This window comes from Elephantulus edwardii, unplaced genomic scaffold (assembly GCF_000299155.1).
Source record: "Elephantulus edwardii isolate Elephantulus edwardi_28Jun2011 unplaced genomic scaffold, EleEdw1.0 scaffold00203, whole genome shotgun sequence".
Lineage (NCBI taxonomy): Eukaryota > Metazoa > Chordata > Mammalia > Macroscelidea > Macroscelididae > Elephantulus > Elephantulus edwardii.
Genome location: NW_006399953.1, coordinates 1,197,339 through 1,221,406, shown reverse-complemented (window position 1 = coordinate 1,221,406; position 24,068 = coordinate 1,197,339). Strand labels below are relative to the sequence as shown.

The window sequence follows — 24,068 nt, the reverse complement described above, 5'->3', positions numbered from 1 at the left end:
AGCATATATCCTATTAGGTACTTCTGTATCAAATGAAAGAGAACACCTCTGCTTAAAGAGTGAATATCCGGTTTCATGGCTTCAGCAATCATCTCTCTCTACACTCAGGGCATGAGTTCAACTTTGATTTCTTAAGCTGCAACTGGAGTTCTTTTCCTATTCCCCTTGGTCCACATCATAAGTACTTTACTATTTCTTTCTCCTTCGTGAAGCATTCTCATCTCCCAGAAAAATCATTCTTCCTAACTGATCTGCTCAGGGTGTGTGTAGATGAGTTAAACTTCTCCTTTTAACTTTGGAACATAGTATTTCACAGGAAAAGTTGCTAATCCTAAGCTTATAGGCATTTCTTTTATCCCAGCACTATAGTCCATGGAGAGGTGTGCTGCTAGCCCAAAGGTCATGCCTCTCTAACAGTTCAAATCCCCCAGCAGCTCCAAAGGAGAAAGATGGGCCACTCCTCCTGTGTGATTTCAGCCTTAGAAACTCAATGCAGGGTCAGCTGGTAGTCATTTCCCACTGGATGGCAATGAACTGGGTTTTCTTGCTTATATCAAACATAACACACACACAACTAGAACAAAACTATATCCTCCCTAGGGATGAACAATAAACATATATGGTAGAGACCAAAGTTTCAGCTCAGTTGTACGTGGCACAGGACAACACATTACTCATGCTTTGTGAGACTCAGTTTCCTCATTCATATAGTGAGCATAGTACTTACTTCACAGAATAGTTCTAAAGATTAAATGATTTATGGTAAAGCTATATAAATTAAGACTATAAGGCATTATTAGCATCAGTCATAAATTCATAGGCATATCAGCAGCTCTAAGGAAACAATAAAAAGACAACAGTATTATCGGGGTGTACAACTCCCAAAGGCATCATTCCCATTGTCTTCTGTGTAAATAAAGGACTTGTAAAATGCTATGACTCTATGGCAAGAGTCTTAGGGACATGCTATTTATGAGATTAAACACAGATACAGTATCAAATGCACATCATTCATAACGGGTAATGCTAGTGAAATCACTGAAGCTTTATTTTGATAAATACAAAAGCACGAACAGACTAATTTATGCTAATTAACTCTTAATTGCTTGCTAGTCTTTCTTTTTTCTTTTGCCTGCTTCCTCTCTACTTAATCCTACTAGTTATTTGCTTTATTTACAGTAATACTGTATTTAAGGGAATATCTGTACATAAAGGAAGGGATATAGTTGAGATGATTTTTTTTTTTCTTCCAGAAAAGCTTGTATCAGAATTGGTTTACGAGTATCAAGGAAAAGAGAAGAAAAGATAGTTTGGAAGGAGGATAATATGGAGACAGATGTAAGATAAGACTTGAAGAAGAAAACAGAGTTGACTGAGTGAGACTCTATGATCTAGACAGTATCTAAGAATACCTCGGCTAGAAATGCCAACAGTCATAACGCTAACATTTGTCATCCTACCTTTTATAGAAGCAGAAAGGAAAAAAAATATAGTTATGAGTATGAGAAACCAAACTAAAACCATCACCATGAGATAACGAACTATAAACAAGAGATAAAATGGAGATAGGAAATTTGGACAGGAGGAAAGCAAAGAAAGTGACAGAGGAGAAATCAAGTAGAAAAGTTAAAACCATCTGGACAAAAAAAGTATTACGCATTTGTTCAATATACCAGATAAAAGACTAAGTTCAAGAATTGTCTGAATAAAAAGAAATAATCCTTCCCAGTCTAGTGAATAGGGGTCTCTGATGGCCTAGTGGTAATGAGCTGTGTTGCAACCTCAAAGATGGTTCACATCCACCAGCTGCTCCATGGCAGAAGGATTGACAATCTCCTCTTGTTCTATTTTCTGCTGCTGAAAACCCACTGAGGGGTCAGCTATGAGTTCGTTCCAACCCAATGGCACATAACAGAAGTCCAGTGGATTAATTTCCCTTCCAGTTCAGTAACTACTGAAAACCCTAGTAACGAATATATGCCAGGCTCCCCTAGGTGCCAAGAGAATACAAAATATGTAGTCAGTTCCTTCATGGGCATGCAATTTAGTGGGAAATTTAACTTTTAAATTAATGCTAATCAAGAATGATCAGGGCTGTTTTTAAGCACTACAGATAAAGAATCAATAGGTTCTGGGGAAAAAAAGGAAAAAAAAATAGGTTCTGGAAAGGGATTAGGAAGAGGTAGAAATGCCAGTTAAAGAAGGTTTCACAGACTAGAGGGCATTTAAGTTGGATGCTGAACTTTTCCAGATACAAACAAAACTTTCCCAGATGATGGGACTAAGGGAATATACATAGTAAACTACAAAGAAAACTGGAAATACAAACTCTGGTAACTAACTAGGTATGGTTCTTAAAGAGAACTCTGTAATTCATAAAAGAGGGCTAAATTAGATGGGTCCTTCAAATGTTAAAATTCTAAGCTAGTGGCTCAAATAGAAAATACAGGAATCATCTCAACTATACAAATCACATCCAGTCTATCACTGCTTATAAATAAAATTTTACTGTAATATACTGTAATATAGCTACGTTCATAGCATGGCTATGAGTTGTACTTGACTTGAGGGCACCTAACAACAACATTCATTTATTAATATCTATGACTGAGGTGAACAGTTGCATCAGAGACCACAATACCTACAAAGCTGAAAATATTTGCCACCTGCCTCTTTACAGAAAATTGTGTCAACCTTTGCTCTACATACAAAATGAATCATACTATGAGTCAAATATTTACTTATATATTGTTACATATAGGTTCTTTTGAAAATGTGTTCACATCACCATTTCACATGAAAAGAGCCAGAGATCAGCACTGTACTTTACTATGCATCGTGCTTACTATTGCACTATACACATATGGATGATAAAGTTGTTGATGAAAATAATCATTAAAGAAAAAGAGAGAATAACTTAATAAAAACAATCTGTTACCCCCACAAAAAAAGTGTTTGGGCAATATTTTAACTGGAGGAGCTTTGACTTCAGTTGTTTTACCTGCCAAAATAGGCTGTTGGTCTCTTGGTATCATTTTTAACAGCAGCAGCATACCATTTTAGTACTGCTCTCATTTTTATTTCCCTTTTTAGGCTGCAGGCTGAAGTCTTAAGAATTTCTTTTAAGTATACTGACATAAAGAATATATTCTCAAATATCATGTCTACTTGCTTTTGAGATCTAAATTTCAAGCATTTAAAAATTAGAAAATTACATTTGGGTCTGATTTGAAAGAGCAGGAATTATTGATATGGCAAGGTCAATAAAATCAATGATAACAGCAGAAATCAGCTTACAAGAGAAAAGATGGAAGGGACGTCTTCATATACAAATGATCACCATCTATGAAAAGAACAGGCTTTTGTATTCAAACATGGTTCCACTGAGGAAAGAGAATACCCCAGGTAAGGCATGAAAAGAAAGTCATTGTAATAACAGGACAATACTCACTTGCTTCACATTTTCAGCTAAGAACACAATATAAACACTACAGAATCCCAGCTGTGTTATCACCAGAAAAAAGTCAACCACACTTCTGAAAAAAGATACACATGAGTAAGTATCAATAAGGACTAGTGAATTTTCAATATATTTCATTTCTCTTATTAATGTCTTAAAAAATCATATAATGGTATATATCCTTTTCCTTTCCCTAGAATAAGAAAACCCTTTAAAATATGTATTTTCTACAAAGATCCACATTTTTTATCCACTTCCTAAACAACATGCCTCCAGACACTCTATGAACTTTGATAAATGTTGATAGTGGTAGAGGGGCTTCAGGTCTTTTGTTCATAGGGTTGCTGTGAGTCATGCTCAACTCAAAAGCAGTCAACAACAATAACAGACTACTAGAATTATTACAAAGCAAAAGGATGTTTTGTTAAATTAAAAGGCAAGATTTTCACTCATTCATCATGGCTATGTTAAATGGTTTCATAAAACATTTCATCTTTTAGAGTAAGGCTATTTCTCTCATTTCTCAAGATTGCATTCTGATTAATCCAGTATATTCCTCATCTCTCTAATCTCATGTCATTTCTCAAATATGATGAACATGCTCTTTACTACTCGATTACTAGTAAGAAAATGGAATAGGACAGACCAAGGAACATGGTCCAAAGAATATTACCAGACATTTCTTCAGTAGTATTTTGTTATTTTTTAATGAGATACTCTAAAAAATTTATGCTATGTAAAATAATGTAGGAAAAAGATAACATCAGAGGCATCAGTCAATTTAGCATTATTTGGTTGTGAAGATTTAGCGAGTTACACATGTGCTTTCCTGCTATGAATACATAGCACAGACTTCTCCATTTTATTCTGAGAATGAGTGACAAAAGCAAGCTACTTTATTCTTTTTTATGACCTTAAAGTCAAGCTGTCAAACTATCTAATCTACAAATATAGATTCTCTTCCTCTCAGCTGAAACTGGAAGGGCCTTGCTTCACCTTCACTCTTGTCATATTGTCATAATGCTTCTATTCTCTAAGCCTTCAGAGTTCTTATTTGTAAGTTATCTTGGTACCCTGATACAAATCTTTTCTTTGATATCTGGCACTTTAGATTTTTATTATTTCTTCACCTACCTTTAATTTTAGTGTCCTTTCAAAATTCATTCTGCCCATTTCAAAATGGTCAAAAGCCATTTTTCATGATAAAAAAAAATAGATTAAGCTCTCTTTAGGACAAAAGGAGAGACAAGATGGGATTCAAAAGTGGCTCAATGACTTGGCCCCACATGGAGGCTAAGGCTGAATGAAGGGACTGACAGGTCTGGAACACAGAAGTGTGGACTCCTGAGTTTGCGGCTGATGCTCATTGGAACCTAGCCACAAATGGCTGAGGATGACAAGAACCCAATCAGATGGAGAGATGATCCACGCTGTGAGCTAGTGTTGACTGTTGCAATCTGATGGCTTTCTCTGGACTTTGCATATGAACAGAAGACTGTTCAGCAAAAGAGACAAGCATGTGGTAAGAATCTTTGCTACAATCCTGAAGTCATGTGGTTTGAATCCACCAGCTGCTCTGACGAACACGGACGGGCAATCTCCTCTCGTGCGATTAACTACCTCTGAAAACCCACTGGAGGGTCAGCTAGGAGCAGTTCCAACTCGATGGTACACAACAACAGTAACAACAAAGACTCGCTTGATAGGTATGGGCAATCAGAAACTGGCTAAAATAGGGATAGTGCGGAATGAAGCATGAATAGCTGGCTTACATTCACAAATCTAGTTTTAAGTAAGATGATCGTAAGGGGTAAAACCTCACAATATACGTGAACAAAATGTAAATGAAAGATTGTAAAAAATACAACATACACGCATGAAACAACAACATTTGAATGAATGATTGTATGTTGCTGTTGTTATGTGCCATTGAGTCGCTTACGACTCACAGCGACCCTATGCACAAAAGATCTAAATGCCGTTCTATCCTGTGCCAACCTCGCCGTCTCAAACACACTCATTCCCACCACTCCACTCACAGAATCGATCCATCTCATCGAGGATCTTCCTCTCCTGCACCGTCCCTCCACTCTCCCAAACATGATGTCCCTCTCCAAGGACCAGTCCCTCCTTGCAACATGCCCAAAGTATGACAGACGAAATTTCAGAATCCTTGACTCCAGGGAACATTCTGGCTTCACCCTCTCCAGGACCTGTTTGTTCTCCTAGCAGTCCATAGTATATTCAACATTCTTCTCCAGCACCACAACTCAAAGGCATCAATTCTCTTTCTATAATTCCTATTCACTGTCCAACTTTCTGATGCATAGCACGTAATTGTGAAGACTATAGTCTGGATCAGGTGCACCTTAGTCTCCAGCCTGTTGTCCTTGCTCTTCAGTACTCTTGAGAGGTCCCTCACAGCTGACTTTCCTAATGCAATTCATCTCCTGATTTCCTGGCTGCTGTTAGCAAGAGTGTTGACTCTTGTGGAGCCAAGTAAACTAAAACTGGTAACTATCCCAATCTCTTCACCATCCATACTGATGCTGCCTACTGGCCCAGTGGTGAGAATCTTTGTTTTCTTGATGTTGAGCTTAAATCCATATTGAAGGCTGCAATCCTTGTCCTTCTGCAGCAAGCGCTTCAGGGCCTCCTCAGTTTCAGCGAGCAGGGTTGTGTCATCTGCATAACGCAGGTTGTTGACAATTCTTCTGCCAATCCTGATGCCACATTCCACCTCATACAGCCCAGAGTCTCAGATGACCTGTTCTGCATACAGACTGAAAAGGTATGGAGACAAAATACATTCCTGAAGGACCCCCTTCTTGATTTTGAACCATGTAGTGTCTCCCTGCTCTGTTCTGATGACTGCCTCTTGGTCCAAGTACAAGTTTCGCATTAGCACAATCAAATATTCTCGGATTCCCATTCTTCTCAGAGTCAGCCATAGCTTGCTGTGATCCACACAGTCAAAAGCCTTTGCATAGTCAATGAAACACAGATGACATTCTTCCGGTATTCTCTGCTTTCTGCCAAGATCCATCTAACATTAGCTGTAATATCCACCTCTTCTAAATCCAGCCTGCACATCTGGAAGTTCTCTGTTGACATATTGTTCCAAATGTTTTTGGATAATCTTCAGCAGAATCTTGCTTGCATGTGATATTAATGATACTGTTCGATAATTTCCACACTCTGTTGGGTCACCTTTCTTTGGAATGGGAACAAATATCAATCTTTTCCAGTCAGTTGGCCAGCTGTCTGTCCTCCAGATTTCTTGGCATAACTTAGTGAGCACATCCAGGGCAGCGTCTGTTTGTTGAAATAAATCAATTGGTATGGTGTCAACTCCTGGAGCCTGTTTTTTGCCAATTCCTTCAGAGCAACTTGAACTTCTTCCTTCATCACTATAGGCTCTTGCTTATATGTTATTTCATGAAATTCCTCTTTGTCAGCCAAAAAAATGTGTAAATACACCGTAAATATAAAAGAAGTGGCTCAGTGATAACGGGTTTGACTAGTCACGTGCTTTTCATTAACCCTGTCTACCAATGACATAGACTGCCAGGGAACACACATGTCTGTCCTGAGGAGGGTGAAACCTACTGCATCTCAGAGACAAGGATTTTGAAACTCTGTCTCACATACTCTGGGCACCTTGTCAGGAAGGATCAGTCCTTGTTGGAGCAGGACATCATGATTGAAAGTGTGAGGGTCAGTACAGAAGAGGAAGCCACTGGATGAGAAGGATGGACACAGTGACTACAGCAAGGTGGTCAAGTGTTGGAATGGTGAAGCAGGTCCAGGATATGGCAGGGTTCAGAGCCACTGTTTATAGAATTGCTACGAGTCATGGTTGACTCAACAGCACATAACAACAACCAATGATAGAGTTATACTTAAATAATAATGATGTAGAGTTACAGAAAAACACAGGCAGACTTTAAGGTAGTCCATAAGCCTGAAAATTTATCTGAAATAATCAGATCACCTCTTTCTTGCTTTTTTCCTTCTTTTGTTTTAAGGTATCTATTGATTGACCTAATGTTGTATAAATGTTCTTTAATCTATCATAATAATCCTATGATGAGTATTGTTATATCCCTTTCCTAACTTTTTTCCATTTACAACAATAAAAGCCAAAGTAAAATAATAATTTGACCAAGATCATAAGTCTGCAAATAGGTAGGTGATACTTTAACCCAAGTTTGTCCAACTGTAATAGCTATGTTTATTCCTCAACTTCATCATATTAATTGCACAGCTTGTCAAATTAAATTTTGGAAATTAATACTATCTTGAAAACCAGATGAGACATTCACAGTATAGTGACAACTTACCTTCCCCACGCTGCTTGCTTCTGAAGACAACCCCATGGGCTCACTTCCATAGCAAAACTCACAGTATCACTATAGCCTAGGGTTGATTTTTTAAACCTGTATTTAATGATATACATAGCAAATATTAAAATGGAACTTCAAAGAAGTCCTTGAAAAGGACAGTAAGCAAATAATAATGATTGAATGTAAGGATACTGAAGGACAAAGGACTTTTTAAAATATATATATATATATATATACACACACACACACACATACACACACCTTTCTAAAGTATGTATCATAAAAATCTTAAATTGTGTTATCTGGGTTTTTTCCTGCCAAAACTCATGTATCTATAATCTTCATGGAGCTCTGGTGACTAAGTGGCAAGGAGTTGTAGTGCAAACCCAAGGGTACATAGCTCAAATCCTTCAGCTATTTCACAGGAGAAAGATGGGCAATGACAGTCTCTAAAAACTCACCGGAGGGTCAGCTTTGATTAGGTTATGACTTGATGGTACACAACAATAACAACCACACAGACCTCATAAAATCTAATCTAGTGTCTGGGACACATTGATTTAAAGATTTCAGTTACCTGAAAGAACAAGTTACATGCTCACATTTAAATTATTCAGTTTGTAGAAGAGCATGATAAAATATTGTTATTTTCTCTGTAAAAGTCTTTACAAAAGGCTGTCAGATAAACTACACCATTTAACACTCTAAACAGTTGCATGAAATAGGTATTATTTCCCCATTTGCTCTATTTTTTCTCCAAGTATATATTATTTTTTAGAGGAAACAAATGAGTTGTACAAAGTTTTAATAATATTTTTTTTTAAAATCAAGATTAGTACTGATCTACTAGAATAGGCAGTATCCTACACATAAAGTTAATCCGTTGTACAGCTTTGACAAGGACTGTGTAATTTATCCAAGATTAACTCCCTTGTTTTTTCACTTATAAGAGACTGAAGCCCAGAATGGTAAGCAACTTTGTTCAGGATCCAGATGTCTGAATCTTCTGATTTCTATTCTAGAATTTGGGGATTTCCCCCATATTATAGCTCATAAAGCAAGTAAATCTTGTTCATTTTGTCTTGCTGCCAAGTCTATTAAATTATGTTTTAATACTTTGAAAGCAGAATCTCTCAGAGGCCTGTACTTTGAACCATTAAAACCTCACAGAGTGGGAAAGGAGCAATGTCCTGTTAAATGAGTAGAGACCATTTGGTGAGGGAACTGTAGGGCAATAGAATGTGTACAGCTGTGCTGTGCAGGTGGTTTTTAGCCCTGTGATTTTTCCTATCATAGCTCTTTATTGAGCTGATAAATCAAAGACTCACAAAGGGACTCATACTTGTTAAAATTGAGACAATAATAATTGTCTCCTGAATATTAAAATAATCTAGTCTTTCCCTCAGAAAAGTATCTTTTGTGACTTCATTTTCTTCATACCTAGTTACTAATAAATACAAAGGAATCTCAGTTAACATGGAAAATGAAAGTTGTTCAGTCCAAAATACTAAGAATAAGATTTTTTCTGGGTTTAAACATTCTTAATTTTAAAAATTTGAACTCTTAAAAAAAAATTGAACTCTTTAGTCAGGGTGGTGATAATCTAAATTGTAATACTGTGTTGGAAGATTAGTGTATATATATTTCCGTATTTTTATAAATGGTAATTTAGATTAAGTATTTTTTGCTTACGTCACTAACTGATCATAGAGTATAATCATAAAAATAAATAAGCTTTCTTTGGTAGATTTTGAAAACATTTGCACTAAGTATCAAAGGATAATTTGTGGTACTTTTATGTTCTATTATTTTAGTTATCATAAATGAAAAAAGTTAAGATACATGGCTGATAGATAATAATTACTGTATAAGTAAATCATGGTACAGATGAAGAAATAATAATAATAATAATATTTTATTTTCTATCAGCCCATACATCAAAATACTATTACGTACTATTAAACTATTAGTACATTATGTACTAATAAAAAAAAGTCAGCCTGCTGCCAGTTCTCCCATGTATCTTTTTAAATTTTTTTCATTTATGATATCTAAAATAATCCATTTTACTATTAAGACCATGTCTTGAAAAGAAGTAGATTCTGACTAGATTTAAATCATATGTAGTATTTTCCTTCTCCACATTTATTATCTTAAGACTTATCTACATAATAAATTACAGAAAACTTAAGGCAACCAAGAAAGCAAACCAACTGACATCAACTCAATTGTTAACTTGTAACAATCCAACAGAACTGAGGGAATCCTGGTAATACAGTCCATAGCATTTTGTGCTACTAACTAAAAAAAAGGCTGAATGTCTCTAATAGTTTGAATTTTCTACTGGCTCCATGGAAGGAAAAAAGTCTCCTCCTGTTAAGATTCACAGCCTTAGAAACCCTATGGAGACTCGCTATGACTCACTGTACAACTCAACGGCAGTGAGGGATAGAGCAGAACTGTCCTGGAAGACTTCTGAGGACATACAGCTTTACAAAGTAGACGGTCTTTTCTTTTTCCCAGGGCACAACTGCTGAGTTCCAACCCAAAATTCTGGTTAGCAGACCAACACGTAACCCACCATGCCACCAGGATGCCTTTCTAATTGCAAAGCAGAGTGGAAATTAGGATTATGTGATGCTTTAAAAGAAATCGCTTTAAAGAAATAGACTTAACAAATCCACATTTACCTCTGACATAGAAAGTGACTGCAACGTACCAATATGTGCATACAATGAACAGAAATAATTCCTATAAACACAAGGCTGATTGGTCCAAGCTGTGGAGAAGAAATTAGAATGCAAGGGTGAAATATTTGAGTTTTATAAAAATTTAATTGCCACAAAAACAGTAAGACAATGAATTACTTACTTTCAGTGATTATTTGTTGAACAAAATGTTTAAAGTTCTTGTCATAAAGAAAATTAACAAATTTAAATAAAAGAAGAATTTTATGCAGTATTTAAGAAAACCACATGGGATTCCATATAATTCAATCAACCTGGCTACATAAACCCATAAAATGTAGTTTACAAACACACAACAAAGTTGAATAGTAACAATATTGCATTTAATGACAGACAGCAAGTCTGTGACTATCAGTATTTCACCACTATAATTATATGCAACCGTAAATAATATCCTAATTACTAAAAATCAAACTAGTCTTGTGGTCAGTCCACTCTTCTAGACATTATTTGTTAGGCACTGAACTGTGCTTGGAAGTAAATATAAAAGTAAAGCAATCAGTCTTTCTATTGTTGTTTTTGTTAGGTGCCATGGAGTCAAATATGACTCTTAGTGACTCTATGAACAAAAGATCTGAACCTGTCCTGTACCATCCTCACATTTCCTGACACACAAGAGCCCATTGCAGTAGTCACCGTGTCAATCCACCTGGTTGAGGGCCTTCCTCTCATTTGCCTCACCTCCACCGTTCCCAACATCATGTATTGATTTTCTTCATTTCAACTGACTTCCAATCTGGGCTCTACCACGACACTACTATAACTATCCTCTTTGTTTAGTGTTCAAAGGGTTTTCCAAAGTTTTTTATTTAGGAAGTAGATCCACACTCTTCCTATTCTGTCTTAATCAGGGAGCTCCACCAAAACCTGTCCACTATGGGTAACTCTTTTGGAATCTGACACACCAGTGAAAAAGGTTTCAGTATCACAGCAACCCCAAGTAATCACAGTATAGCAAATTGACAGACCAAGTTTTGCCCCACTTAAAACAACATTCTAGGCTGGAGGCCTGAGGGCCCAACCAACTTTTACATGCAAAGGCTCACCCCCCAGATCCTGTTTGCCTACAAAAGCTGATTGTAAACAAGATCTGTTACAGTTATTGGGGGCAGATTCATAAGTATTAAGTTTAAACTTATTCTAACATTTAATATGCTAATAGAACTACATGAAACAGATTTACTGGTTTGACAGAGGCTAGTGGGATTCCTGAGACAGAGGCTTTTACACTCTTCAAACATGAAACTGGACCCACCTCGAGTGATCACCCTGCACCTAAACAACAGGCTATAAAGGAAATAATAAATCCTAAGGAATGTATTCCTCAGAGTAATATGAGACGAAAGGGGGCAGCATTTTCCCCAAAAACATAGCTCTGAAGCAGGAAGAAGCAAGAGAGCATAAACAGATACAGAGAACACAGGGAGAAGGCCAGAAGAGTGCTGTCACAGAGGGGAAACTGTAACTGTTAGGAAATGCAATGTTACAGTGGTTGAACACACAGGAACTTGCTCTGTGAATTTTAAATAAAACCACAACTAAAAAAACCAATCAACTTCTAAAAAATTTCAAATATTTACTAAACATTTTCAAATATTTATTTACTAAAACTGCAGTGACTTGATTAACAAGATACATCTAAAATACTGACTGCCAAAGTTTGACAATCAGAAAAATTTAAATTGTCCATATTGTTCCTCTGAATTCCCAATCAGATGTTCTAGATTCTAAGTAAGGGAAGACAAAATAAAGAAACAATAAGAAAAATGGGATTTGAAAGTAAGTTTACAAAAACTTTTCAAGTAAGAAAAGGTCAAATATAATTTCATTATTTTGTAGTGAAGTCTCTCCATTTATGATAGTTTTCTAGAAGTATACTGTAAACATTTGTTTTCAAAGATATTATTAGGCCTTTTTACACTATTCTCTGTTGAAGCGAAAAACTACGTATATTATTGAGTCTGAACACTAACATTTCAAAATAAAAATAAGATTTGTTATAAGTATATTTTTAAGGATGTATTTTCTATAAGTGACTGACAGTCACCAGAACAGTGGGCTTAAGCACAGGGGCGATTTTAAGAATGGGACAAGAGCAGGCAGTTTCATTCTGTATTTAGGGTCACTGTGAGGCAAAGCCAACTTGACAGTACCTAAAACCAACCGTGTATGATGCCAAAAGAACAAGCAGATCTGTCTCAGAGAAAGTGTAGCCAGATTGCTCCCTGAAGGCAAGGATGGCCAAGCTTTGTCTCACACACTTCGGTCATGTTGCTAGGACAGGCTAATTTTTTGAGCATAACATGATTGGAAAAGTAAGGGGACGATAAAAGAGAAGAAGAACCTCAACCAGGAGGACTGACACAATGACAATGGGCTTGAGTACGTCAGAGATTGTGAAGTTGGCACAAGATGGGACAGGATTCAGATCTGTTTTTGGTAAGGTCACTATGAGTTATACTCAACTCAATGGCACCTAACAACACAGCCCACAGCTCTGGTAGCCTAGTGGTAAGGAGTTACACTGCCAACCGAAGGCAAACAGTTTCTAGCTGCTCCCTGACAGAAACATAGGTAATCTCTTCCTGTGTGATTTACTGTCTCTAAAACCCATGGGAGTGTCAGCTATAAGCCTATTCCAACTAGACAGCACATAACAGTAACACGGTCCATGGGGAAAAGAAGTAGTTCTAGATGCCTATTATGTAAGGAGTTGCACTGCAAACTCAAATGTCACATCTCTTTGGTGGTTAGAATCTACCAGGAGCTCTCAGAGAAAAAGATGAGTAGTCTCATTCCATTTAATTTTTAGCCTTGGAAAACCAATGGAGTGTCAGTTATGAGTTAGTTTCAACTCCCAACAATGAGAGTGAAATGGCACAACCACCCACCTGCCCCAGAGAAGAATCTGCTGGAAGGAGCTAGAAAGGCCTAGTATGTGATCCCATTAAGAATGCAGTCAAAGACATCCTATGGAGTAAGTCCTACTCTATAATGCGTGAAGTCATGAAGAAGTCAACCAGATAGCAAAAGGTTTGACATGATCTTGGCCAGAAGTGTATTGGTAAAATTAGTATATTGCTTAAGTCTCTGAAAATCTAAAATAAAAAGATATTAACCATGTGTGAGCAAATCAAATTCTATTTCAATTTTTTTTTGTCAAAATGTATTACAAATCAGTATTTTAGCAGACACAGAGTAATTCTCATTTTTCCTGGACATTACTATCATAATTTGTGCAGTTTTAAAATAAGACAGGTCAATGATTTTTTAGTTGTCAACTGATCAAGCTTTACACTGACCAAACATCTAAAGCTAGAACAGATGTCAGCCCGTAGGGAAATGTTTGCAGACTGCTAACTACACCTTGACTAGAGATTGATTACAAGATAAGTCTTACCACTATGCCTGCATTTTTTATTGCCAATGGAAGTCCTAAAAGTCCAGTTCCAATATTTCCTTTAAGGAGATGCATAAGAGTCTGCATAAATCTGAAAAATAAAAGTTAAAAAATATTTCAATGTTTTTGAATCTATTAATCATATGACTATGGTGTTAACACTAAAAGGCAACTGAAAAACTCATTTAGGCAAGCAATCACATTAACATTTCCATTCAGCCATTAGATTGGAAGCGCCAATTCTGCCCCTTAATTGTAGGATACAGAGGATTAGTGTGGAGATTTAAAAGTGTTTAAACATAGTAAATTAGTAAAAACAAAGTCATTCATAACTAAGATATGTAAATTACTCTATAATGAAGGTACTAAGCATATTTGATCTATGATTATCAATCTTAGATGAAATTAAACAATAAAAAAACTTTAAAACTTTCATGTATCATTTGGTAAAATGTTAATTTTTTAAAATTCTCTACTAGTTTATTTACAAAATTCAAATACATTGTTTTCAAGAACAAATTCTTTCAATTTCTCTCACCCTCCCAGCCATCAAATTGTACAACCCCACATCCCTCTGCTGTCAACCTCTCCTACTCCTCTTGGATCCTTATACTCATTCTACTATAATGGTTTTATATGATATTTATCCTTGTAGGACCAAGTTAGATCACTCAGCATAATAATTTGCAGTCCCTACAAAGTTAGGTAATAATTTACAAAATAATTGCTCCTGTATGCTGCACAGTATTCCACTGTGTGAACATACTATAATTTCTCAATACATTCATTTGTAGTTGGACATTTGGGCTATTTCCATATTCTTGTGATAGTAAATAATGCTGCTATGGACACTGGTGTACAAATCTCAGTTTATGCCTCAGTTCTCATTTTCTCCGGGTATATTCCAAGTAGCGGAACAGCTGGATCGCTAATTAATTTGTTACAACATGATCTTCCTAAGAGATTTGATCTACATTTCCAAGAGGCATTGGAAAGTGATCTCTTGACCAAGAATACTGCAGCCTTTCAAGTTATGACACAAAAGTGCTTGCATAAAATTTATTTTTTGTGTGTGTATGTGTGTGTGTGTGTGTGTGTATATGTATGTTGTTGTTATGTGCCGTCAATATATAGTTATAATGAATTAAACTAAGCAACAGTTTTAATCACCAGCTTATTATTAGATTAAAATGCATTCAAGCCTATTAATCATAAAAAAAGTGGAGATTTTTAAAAGTTATACTACTTACTTACATGACTTCTTTTCACATTATGCTCTCAGCCCAAAGAACTATTTACTGCTTCCCACTGTCTAAATTTAAACCACTTTAAAAAAATCACTTAATATTCTTATTCCACTCAATCAGATTTCCCTTCTTTCAAGAGTCACACCATTTGCTTTTTTAAAACACTGTAGTAATTCTACATACTGCTCTGTAACTTAAACATTTTAAGTACTTGTTCTTGAATGCTGAACAGATAAACTCCTTGAAAGCAGAGACTAGGTCATACTCATCTTTGTAATGTCTGTTGTTCCTAGTAAAGTACATCTCCTTATACATATGTCTTAAAAAAATAGGTAAAAAGAGAGGCACACTCTAATACTTACGAAATGCCCTGCTGGTCATCAAGTTGGTAATGCTTCTGAACAGGAAGGAGCTCCTGTTCATGTTCTTCGTCTGACGTGCCATCAAAATTCTGCTCATTTATCAAAGGTCTCATTACCTCCATATCTTTAAAAAGAAAACAAAACAAAAAAAAAAGTAAGTACTTAGGACAGTTTTTAAAAATTGGGATAAAGGTGGTGTAATTTAGATGCATTACAAATATCTCCTATCTTTACTACTTCTATCTTAAATTAATGCACATTAATAACTTTCAGTATACTTGAAAAAGAAATAAGCAGACTTGTCTATTGCCTAGTCTGTGTGTACTAACAAATGCAAAGCAAAAAGCTATGCGAAAGTTGTTCTCCTTTGCCTTATTTGTAGTTACCTCATTAAGTTTGAAATTTGTAGTACTGGTTTCTAGTTGTTGTTAAGTGCCTTCAAGTCAAAACCAACCCATGCAACCCTATGAACAGAACTGAACCCTGTTCTATCCTATGGCATCCTCACACTTCCTGACACAACAGAGCCCACTGCAGCAGTCACTTTGTCAATCCACCTGGTCTTCTTCTCCTTTGCTGATCTTTTGCCTTTCCAAGCATGATGTTTCTCTCCAAGGAATAGGCCCTCTATCCAAAGTATGTGAGGTGAAGCTTTATCATCTTTGCCTCCAAGGAGCACTCTGGCTACACTTTATCCAAGATATCTGTTCTTTTGGTAGTCCATGGAATATTCAGTACTCTTCTCCAAAACCACAGCTCAAAGGCATCAATTCTTCTTCTGTCATCTTTATTCACTGTTCAGCTCTCAGATGCAAAGCAAGTGATCAGAAAGACCACAGCCTGAATGAGATGTACCCTAGTCCCCAAACTGACATCAATGCTCCTCAATAATTTGGAAAGATCCCTGACTTCATACTTTCCCAGTAAAATATGTCTCCTGATTTCCTGACTGCTAGTACCAAGAATGATGATTATGGTTCCAAGTATGATGAAGCTATTTAGTTTCAATCTTTCCTCCATCTATCATGTTGTTGCGTATTGTGGTCCAGAGGTAAGAATTTTTGTTTTCTTGACATTCAGATGCAATACTGAAGACTGTATTTTTTGATCTCCTGCAACAAATGTTTCAAGTCCTTGCTTTCAGCAAGCAAGGTTGTAGCATCTGCATAACACAGGTTATTGATGCATCTTCCTCCAATTTTGATGCCACATTCTTCATAGAGTCCAGCTTCTTGAATAATCTGTTCAGCATTCAGATTAAATAGGAATGGAGAGAGAATACAGTCCTGTTCCTTTGTTCTGTTCACACAACAGCCTTTTGGTCTAGGTATAGGTTTCCCATGAGCATAATTAAGTACCCTGGGATTCCCATTTTTCTCAGTATTAACCGTAACTTGTTATAATCCACACAGTCAAATGCCTTTTGCAACTTTCACCTATTTTGTCTGAAATCCTTTCTCTCAATGCTATGTAGTCTTAGAAAAGTTAACAATCTGTAAAAAATAGCTTTCCTTGCTTCACTTTGCCACATTTCTCACCTTAAAACCTTAAAAAAAAATAACATTCCAGAAGCTTTTCTAATTAACCCTCAATTGAATTGTGGTGCTGGGTAACAGTACTTAACATACCATGAAGTGCCAAAAAAACTAACAGGTCTGTCCTGGAAAGGGTGAAACCAAGCTGCTCGTTGGAGTCAAGGATTCCGAGGCTCTGTCTCATACATATTGGGCCTGTAGCCAGGAGGGAGCAGTCCTTGAAGAAGGACAACAAGCTTAAAGAGGTCAAGGGACAGAACTGGAGAGGAAGACCCTGGATGAGGTGGACTGACACAATCAATGGGTAATAAGGCCCAGAATAAAACAGATTGGTAAAAGAGATACTTAAAAACTCAGCAGAATAAAGACTTTTTCAGCGTAAAGAGTATGTGGAATAAAATACGAACCATCATCTAAAAATAAAATGTTGTTGTTATGTGCCATCGAGTTGCCTGCGACTCATAGCGACCCTATGTACAATAGTCTTAAACTCTGCTTTGTCCTGTGCCAATTGCACTATCTCTGACACTCCCATCCCGATTACCCCAGTCACTGAATCAATCCACCTCATACAGGGCCTTCCCTTCCTGCGCTGTCCTTCCATCCTCCCAAGCATGATGTCCCTCTCCAAGGATCAATCCCTCCTTACAACATGTCCAAAGTATGTTAGACAAAGCCTCAGAATCCTTGCCTCCAAGGAGCCGCCTGGTTTAACCCTTTCCAGGATGAATCTGTGTGTTTTCCTAGCAGTCCATGGTACCCTCAATACTCTTCTCCAGCACCATAGTTCAAAGGCATCAATTCTCCTTCTATCCTCCTCAGTCATTGTACAAAACTCTGATGCATAACAAGTGATTGCAAAGACCATGGCCTGTATCAGATGCACCTTAAGTCTCCAGAGAGACACCATTGCTCTTCAGTACTTTGGAGAGGTCCCTAACAGCAGACTTTCCCATCATAATAGGTCTTTTAATTTCCTGGCCACTGGTGCCGAATGCTGACTGTGGAGCCAAGCAAACTAAAGTTGTGAACAATCTCAATCTCTTCACCATCCATCCTGATGCTGCCAATTGGTCCAGTGCTGAGAATCTTTGTCTTCTTGACATAGAGCCTCAATTCATATTGAAGGCTGCAGTCCTTGACCCTCTGCAGCAAGTGCTTCAGATCCTCCTCAGTTTCAGCAATCAGGGTTGTGCCATGTGCATAATGCTGACTGTTGATAGATCTTCCACCAATCCTAACACCAAATTTCTCCTCATAGAGCCCAGCCTCCTGGATAATCTGTTCTGCATACAGGTTGAAAATGTATGGAGAGAGGACACATCCCTTCCCAATTTTGAACCATGCAGTGTTTCCTTGCTCTGTTGTAATGACTGCCTCTTGGTCCAAGTTTATGTTTCGCATTAGCACAATCCAGTGTTCTGGGATTCCCTTTCTTCTCAGAGTCAGCCACAGTTTGTTATGATCCACACAGTCAAACGCCTTTGCATAGTCGATGAAACACAGATATACATTTCTCTGGTATTCCCTGCTTTCAGCTAAGATCCATCAAACATTCTGGCAGTTCTCTGCTGATGTGCTATTTTACAATATACTAATACTACACAAAACCTTTTTTTTTTTTTAGTGTCTTATTGTCATTTTGATCCAAGTGCTGTGATTATTATTGTTGCTAGACGCTACTAAGTCCATTTCTATTGTAGCAAACCCATATGACAGCATATAGCTGCCTCACTGGATTTTCTAGGCAGTAATCTCCAGGGTTGGAAGGAGGAGTGGCATCCACTTCTATAATAACTTGCCTCTGGAAACCCTATGAACCTGGAGAGAGGATGAAAGGCACTCAAGCGTCGAGGACTCTCCTTCATAGGGTCACTTATGAGTCGCCTGCGACTCGATGGCACTTAACAACAAACAACAACAAATCTCTAGGGAGCTCTGGAGGGCCAGCTGAGTCAGTTCCAATTTGATGGTACATAACAACAATCTTTACAGGAGAAAGAGCCCTCCTGGAAGGTGGCTTTGAAAAATCCTCCAGCAGCCAATATTCCCAGGCAATCTCCCATCTAATCAGGCCTGATCTTCAGTATGGATTATATTTCAACAACAAGAAAAGGAAAATTTTCACCGTCGGTCAGTAGATAACATCACAAAAGATGAAAAAAAGGTTGATCTTTTCAATGATTTCATCTTACACCCACTCTTCTTGTTATTATAGCAGTTCAGAAATCCAAAGACGTGTCACATTGGGAAAATCTGACATCAGGGACCTCTCCAAAGTGCTAAAGAGCAAAGACGTCAATTTAAAGACTAAGGTGTATTTGATCCAAGCCACAGTATTTTTTATAACTTGCTGTTTATATAAAAGTTAGACAATGACTAAAGATGGCAAAAGAACCTTTAAACTGTGGAGAAGAGTACTGAATATCCCATGGACTGCCAAAAGAACAAACAAGTGTTATCTCCAAAAAAGTGCGGCCAAGATCCTCCTTGGAAGTATGGATGGTAAGGATTCATCTCATATACCTTAGGCATGATGTTTGGAGTCGTCAGTCCTTAAAAGAAGGACATCATGCGTGGAAAGGTCAGCGTAGGAGAAGGAGACCCTCAACAAGATGGACTGACACAGTGATGGTAACAATGGGCTCAAGTGTGTCTGAGATGGTAAGAATGGTTTAAGATAGGGCCAGGTTCAGGTTCATTGTTCACAGGGTTGCTATGAATTGTAGTCAAATGATAGCACCTGACAACAACAATCTTTACAGGAAAGGGGTCTTGGTAGAATATTGCCTAAATTCTGTTTGGCTGGTAACTGAAAGGTTGTCAGTCTGCATCTACCATCCACCCCATTGGAGAAAGAAGGGCAGTCCCCTCCCATAAAGATTTAAAGCCTCAGACATCAATGGAGGATTGCCTGAGTTGGAATCCACTCACTGACAGGGCATTTCTGGTAATCATTAATGAGTGTATTTTGCCAGTCTCTCCAAGAGAACTGCTGGGTCCATCTGGATTGTCTTTCAGGAAGCAGTCAAACTCTGACCACTGTGCCACAAGTGCACTCATCCTATATGATCACTTTAACTCTTACTATTATCGAGTCAGAATCTCTTAGTAGACTTTCAAAGGTTGTAAATTAGGTAGAAGTAGAATGCCCATAGTTAAGCACTGATGATGCCTTATAAAAAACAGTATCAAACAATGGTTCTCAGACTACTTAAAACATAAGCATTTCAATTTACAAGTAGAAAAATTAATCTAAAAATTAGAGATTTACTGGTATGTGCAAATAGCAGTGTTTAAATTAAGCAATGCTTGCATACTCTCTAACCTCAATTATCATAACTAAAATTCCTACCTCCAGGTAAAAAAAGAAAAATGACATTAAAATAGAAACATATTTAAAGTCTTTCACTTAGCAGACTAACTAGTCTATGGAGAAATAGTCTCTGACCACACACATGAACTGAAAACATTGTGTATGCTAAAAATTTGGAAACACTCTAAATGTGCAACAATCAGGAAATGAGCCTACTAAATACGGCATATTCCATTTATCAATTATAGTTTCAAAGCTGAGAGAAAATGTATCATATGCTGAGTAGGAGTGAAAACTGTATATTCAAAGTATGATTGCAATCATGTTTAAAACATTTACTAGAAATGCAGAACTAAACAGAAATGAAATATGCCTGACATGAAGAAGTTAAAAGGATATAACTGGACAGTGAAATCCTAAGTATCTTTAAGCGTCTGTGAAAATGCAATTAAAAAGTGAATAAAAAACTTTTATAACTTACAATAGCAATATTTTAAAAATCACATTTTGTTCAGTTTTTTTTTTTTCAAAAAAAGCAGAAATTGTTTGGTTTTTAAATAGCATAATGTTGACAACTTTATCTAAATCTATAATTCACCACTTAGACATGAGATGCCAAGAGTTAACTATTCATTTTTGGGTCTGAGAAAATAACAAGACCTCAACAGGTTCCCACTTATTAAAAAAGTGTTCATAAGCTAATTTACAGTTTAAGAGAATCAATATCTTAACCTCTCCATCATTAATCACTTTTCACCTGCCTTCAAGGCATTTCTGACTCCTAGCAATACTATGACAGAGGAGAACTCACAAACAGCACAAGCAGCTATGGCTAACTCTGAAAAGAATGGGAATTCCAGAACATTTGATTATGCTAATGCGAAACCTATACCTATACTTGGATCAAGAGGCAGTCGTCAGAACAGAACAAGGAGACATCTTCCCATACACTGTACCCAACACTTAACTAACCAATTTCCTGTAAATGAGCTTTTAACTAGCAACTTTTCTATAAATACACCTTGTATGCACGCAACCAATAAATTTTTTTAAAAAGAAATAATAAAAAAACCTCAAAATAAATGCTGTCATGATCATATCTTGATATAAACAATTGTTTATATGATTTATTTCCTTGAGAATTATTTCTAAAAGTAGAGTTGCTGGGTCAAAGGAGATAGGTATAAAACAAAAATAAATAGACCTTATATAAATATATAGAAAGAGCTGGTGGGCTAGTGGTAAGAAGCTGGATTACAATCTCCAAGGCAAGTGGTTCAAATCTACCAGTTGCTCCACAGGAAAAGGGTGGACAAACTCCTCTCTTACAATTTACCGCCTCTGAAAACTCACAGGAGCTATGAGTCAGTTCTGACTCAAGAGCATACAAAAACATGCAGATATATATTATTTAAATATTTATTTAAAATAAACATATTATTCTGCTCCTACCAGCAACACTTGGTAACACTTTTATCCCGTATACTTCCTAAGTTGTTAACTGCCACTGAACCGGAACTGATTCAAAGCATACCCTCCAGTGGGTTTCAGAGGCTGTAAATCCCACAGGCAGAGACAGCCCACCTTTCTCCCATGGGGCTGCTGCTGGTAGATTCAAACCTCCTGTCTTCGGGTTGGCAGTTCAAGTCCTTCCCCTCCAGGCCATCAGAGTTCCCTTAGCTCCTAAGAAAGGGTACTAATGAATTAACAACTGAGTCACACAAAAATGTGTTCACACCTGGCTCTGCCACTACTGAGCTTACAACTACTATATCAATAAAATGGGGATAATAATAGCACACAACTCATAGGAATGTTGGAAGTAAATTAGACAATATATATGTAAAGCACTGAGCACACTGTTTAACATGTTGTTGCTGTGTGCGATTGAGTCACCTGTGACTCATAACGACCCTATATACATTAGCTCTGAACTCTACCCTATCCTGAGCCAATCTCAACTGTCTGACAGAAGGACCTAAGCCTATCTCTCCAGTCACTGAGTCTATCCATCTCATCTCGGGTCTCTGTCTGCTTCATTGTCCCTCCACCCTCCCAAGGATGATGTCCTTCTCAAGGACTGGTCCCTCTTGGCCATGTGCCTAAAGAGTGAGACAAAAAAAAAAAAAAAAAAGAGTGAGACAGAGTTTCAAAATCCTTCCCTCTAGGGAGCGGCTTGGTTTCATCCTCTCTAGGACAGACCGGTTAGTTCTCTTGGAAGTCCACGGTTATGTTTAAAACTCTTCTCCAGAACCACAACTCAAAGGCATTGATTCTTCTGTTATTCTTAGTTACTGTCCAGCTCTCTGATGCATAGCATGTAACTGTGAAGACCATGTCTTGGATGAGGCATATCTTAGTCTCCACACTGACAATGCTCCTCTTCAGTACTCTAGAGAGGTGTCCTGACAGCAGACTTTCTCAATTCATCTTTTGATTTCCGGACTGCTGGTGCTAAGACTGCTGATTGTGGAATCAAGCAAGCTAAAGTTGTTAACAATCTCAATCTCTTCTCTGTCCATTATGAAGCTGACAACTGGCCAAATGGTGAGAATCTTTGTTTTCTTGATGTTGAAGACTACACTCCTTGATCTTCTACAACAAATGTCAAAGTTTATTATTTTTATCATTACTGTGACTTGGAAAGAAAAAATAAACTACAAAAGACCCTGCATAATATTACAGGAACTCCAGCCTACTAGTTATTTACACGGATTGTATTTAAAAGAATCTCTTTCTCAAAAAAAAAAAAAAAAAAAAAAAGAATCTCTCTTTCTCAATAATTATAACATTTAACATCAACGAAAATAATTTCTAAGCCCAGTGTCTAACACTGGACAAGGATAATTTCATTGCCCTGATCCTTACTTATGTCTTCCTCTTTACAGAGGGAAATAATTTACAAACTTTCTCCAGTGTCAAAAAAGCGGAGAAGACAAACTTTGTCAAGTGAGGTATCTCTTGCTCGGGCTGGTCAAGGCGTCCTGCTTCTCACACTTCGGGTAAACTGAGGATTCATCTGGGCACTCAAGGGGGTTTCCGCGTTTGAAAGGGAAAACAAAGGCAACTTCTTTAAGCATCAGTGGGGAGGTCAAGGTGCAAAGGCTCGCTAGCCTTTGGCATGGCCACACAACACACAGCAGACACACGCACTCTGATGTCCTCTGCAGCCTCCCTTGTTTTCCACCCCTACCAGGTTCTCAGGGCACACAGCCAGTTCCTGGTGGACGCTGACCCCAGGGAAGTTGGTCAGCGAGCGCCAAAGCTCATCCTACAGGGTTTGGGGAGGATGGCTCCCTGGGTTTGAAACTCAAACTCGTGCCAGGCTCACAGAGGAAAGGAAGAGAAACCGCAGCGCGGCCATCCTGGTGGACGGAGCAGGAACTTGACCGGCGGTCGGCGTGGCGCGGGGCCCGCCGCCCGCATCCGCCTCCCCAGCGTCGCCCGGCGCTCGGGGCGCATCCCGCGGGAGCTCATCCCCGAAGCCAACGTCGGCGTCGCGCCACAGCCCACACGCCAACACCCACCTAGCTCTTCGCATCCCGGTGCTTCGGCCGCCGCCGGCGCCGCCGCTTCCATCTCTCGGGGGTCTCCAGGACGCCGCTCCGGGGCGCTCGCCTCCCGCGCTGCGTGACCCCTCCCAAGCCGTGCGCCG

The 24,068-nt window shown here is 37.9% G+C and overlaps 1 protein-coding gene across 1 annotated transcript in view; it reads right to left on the bottom strand.

The window, feature by feature from the left end:
- SLC36A4 (solute carrier family 36 (proton/amino acid symporter), member 4) overlaps positions 1–23,992 on the bottom strand; it is a 56,879-nt gene extending 32,887 nt beyond the window's left edge. The window contains exons 1-6 of the mRNA XM_006897181.1: positions 23,941–23,992; positions 15,563–15,686; positions 13,954–14,044; positions 10,497–10,585; positions 7,804–7,899; positions 3,452–3,536 (exon numbers count right to left, since the gene is read on the bottom strand). Of these exons, the coding sequence (XP_006897243.1) occupies positions 3,452–3,536; positions 7,804–7,899; positions 10,497–10,585; positions 13,954–14,044; positions 15,563–15,686; positions 23,941–23,992 (537 nt within the window). The remainder of the gene's footprint in view (positions 1–3,451; positions 3,537–7,803; positions 7,900–10,496; positions 10,586–13,953; positions 14,045–15,562; positions 15,687–23,940) is intronic.
- Between the last annotated feature and the right edge of the window lie 76 nt (positions 23,993–24,068).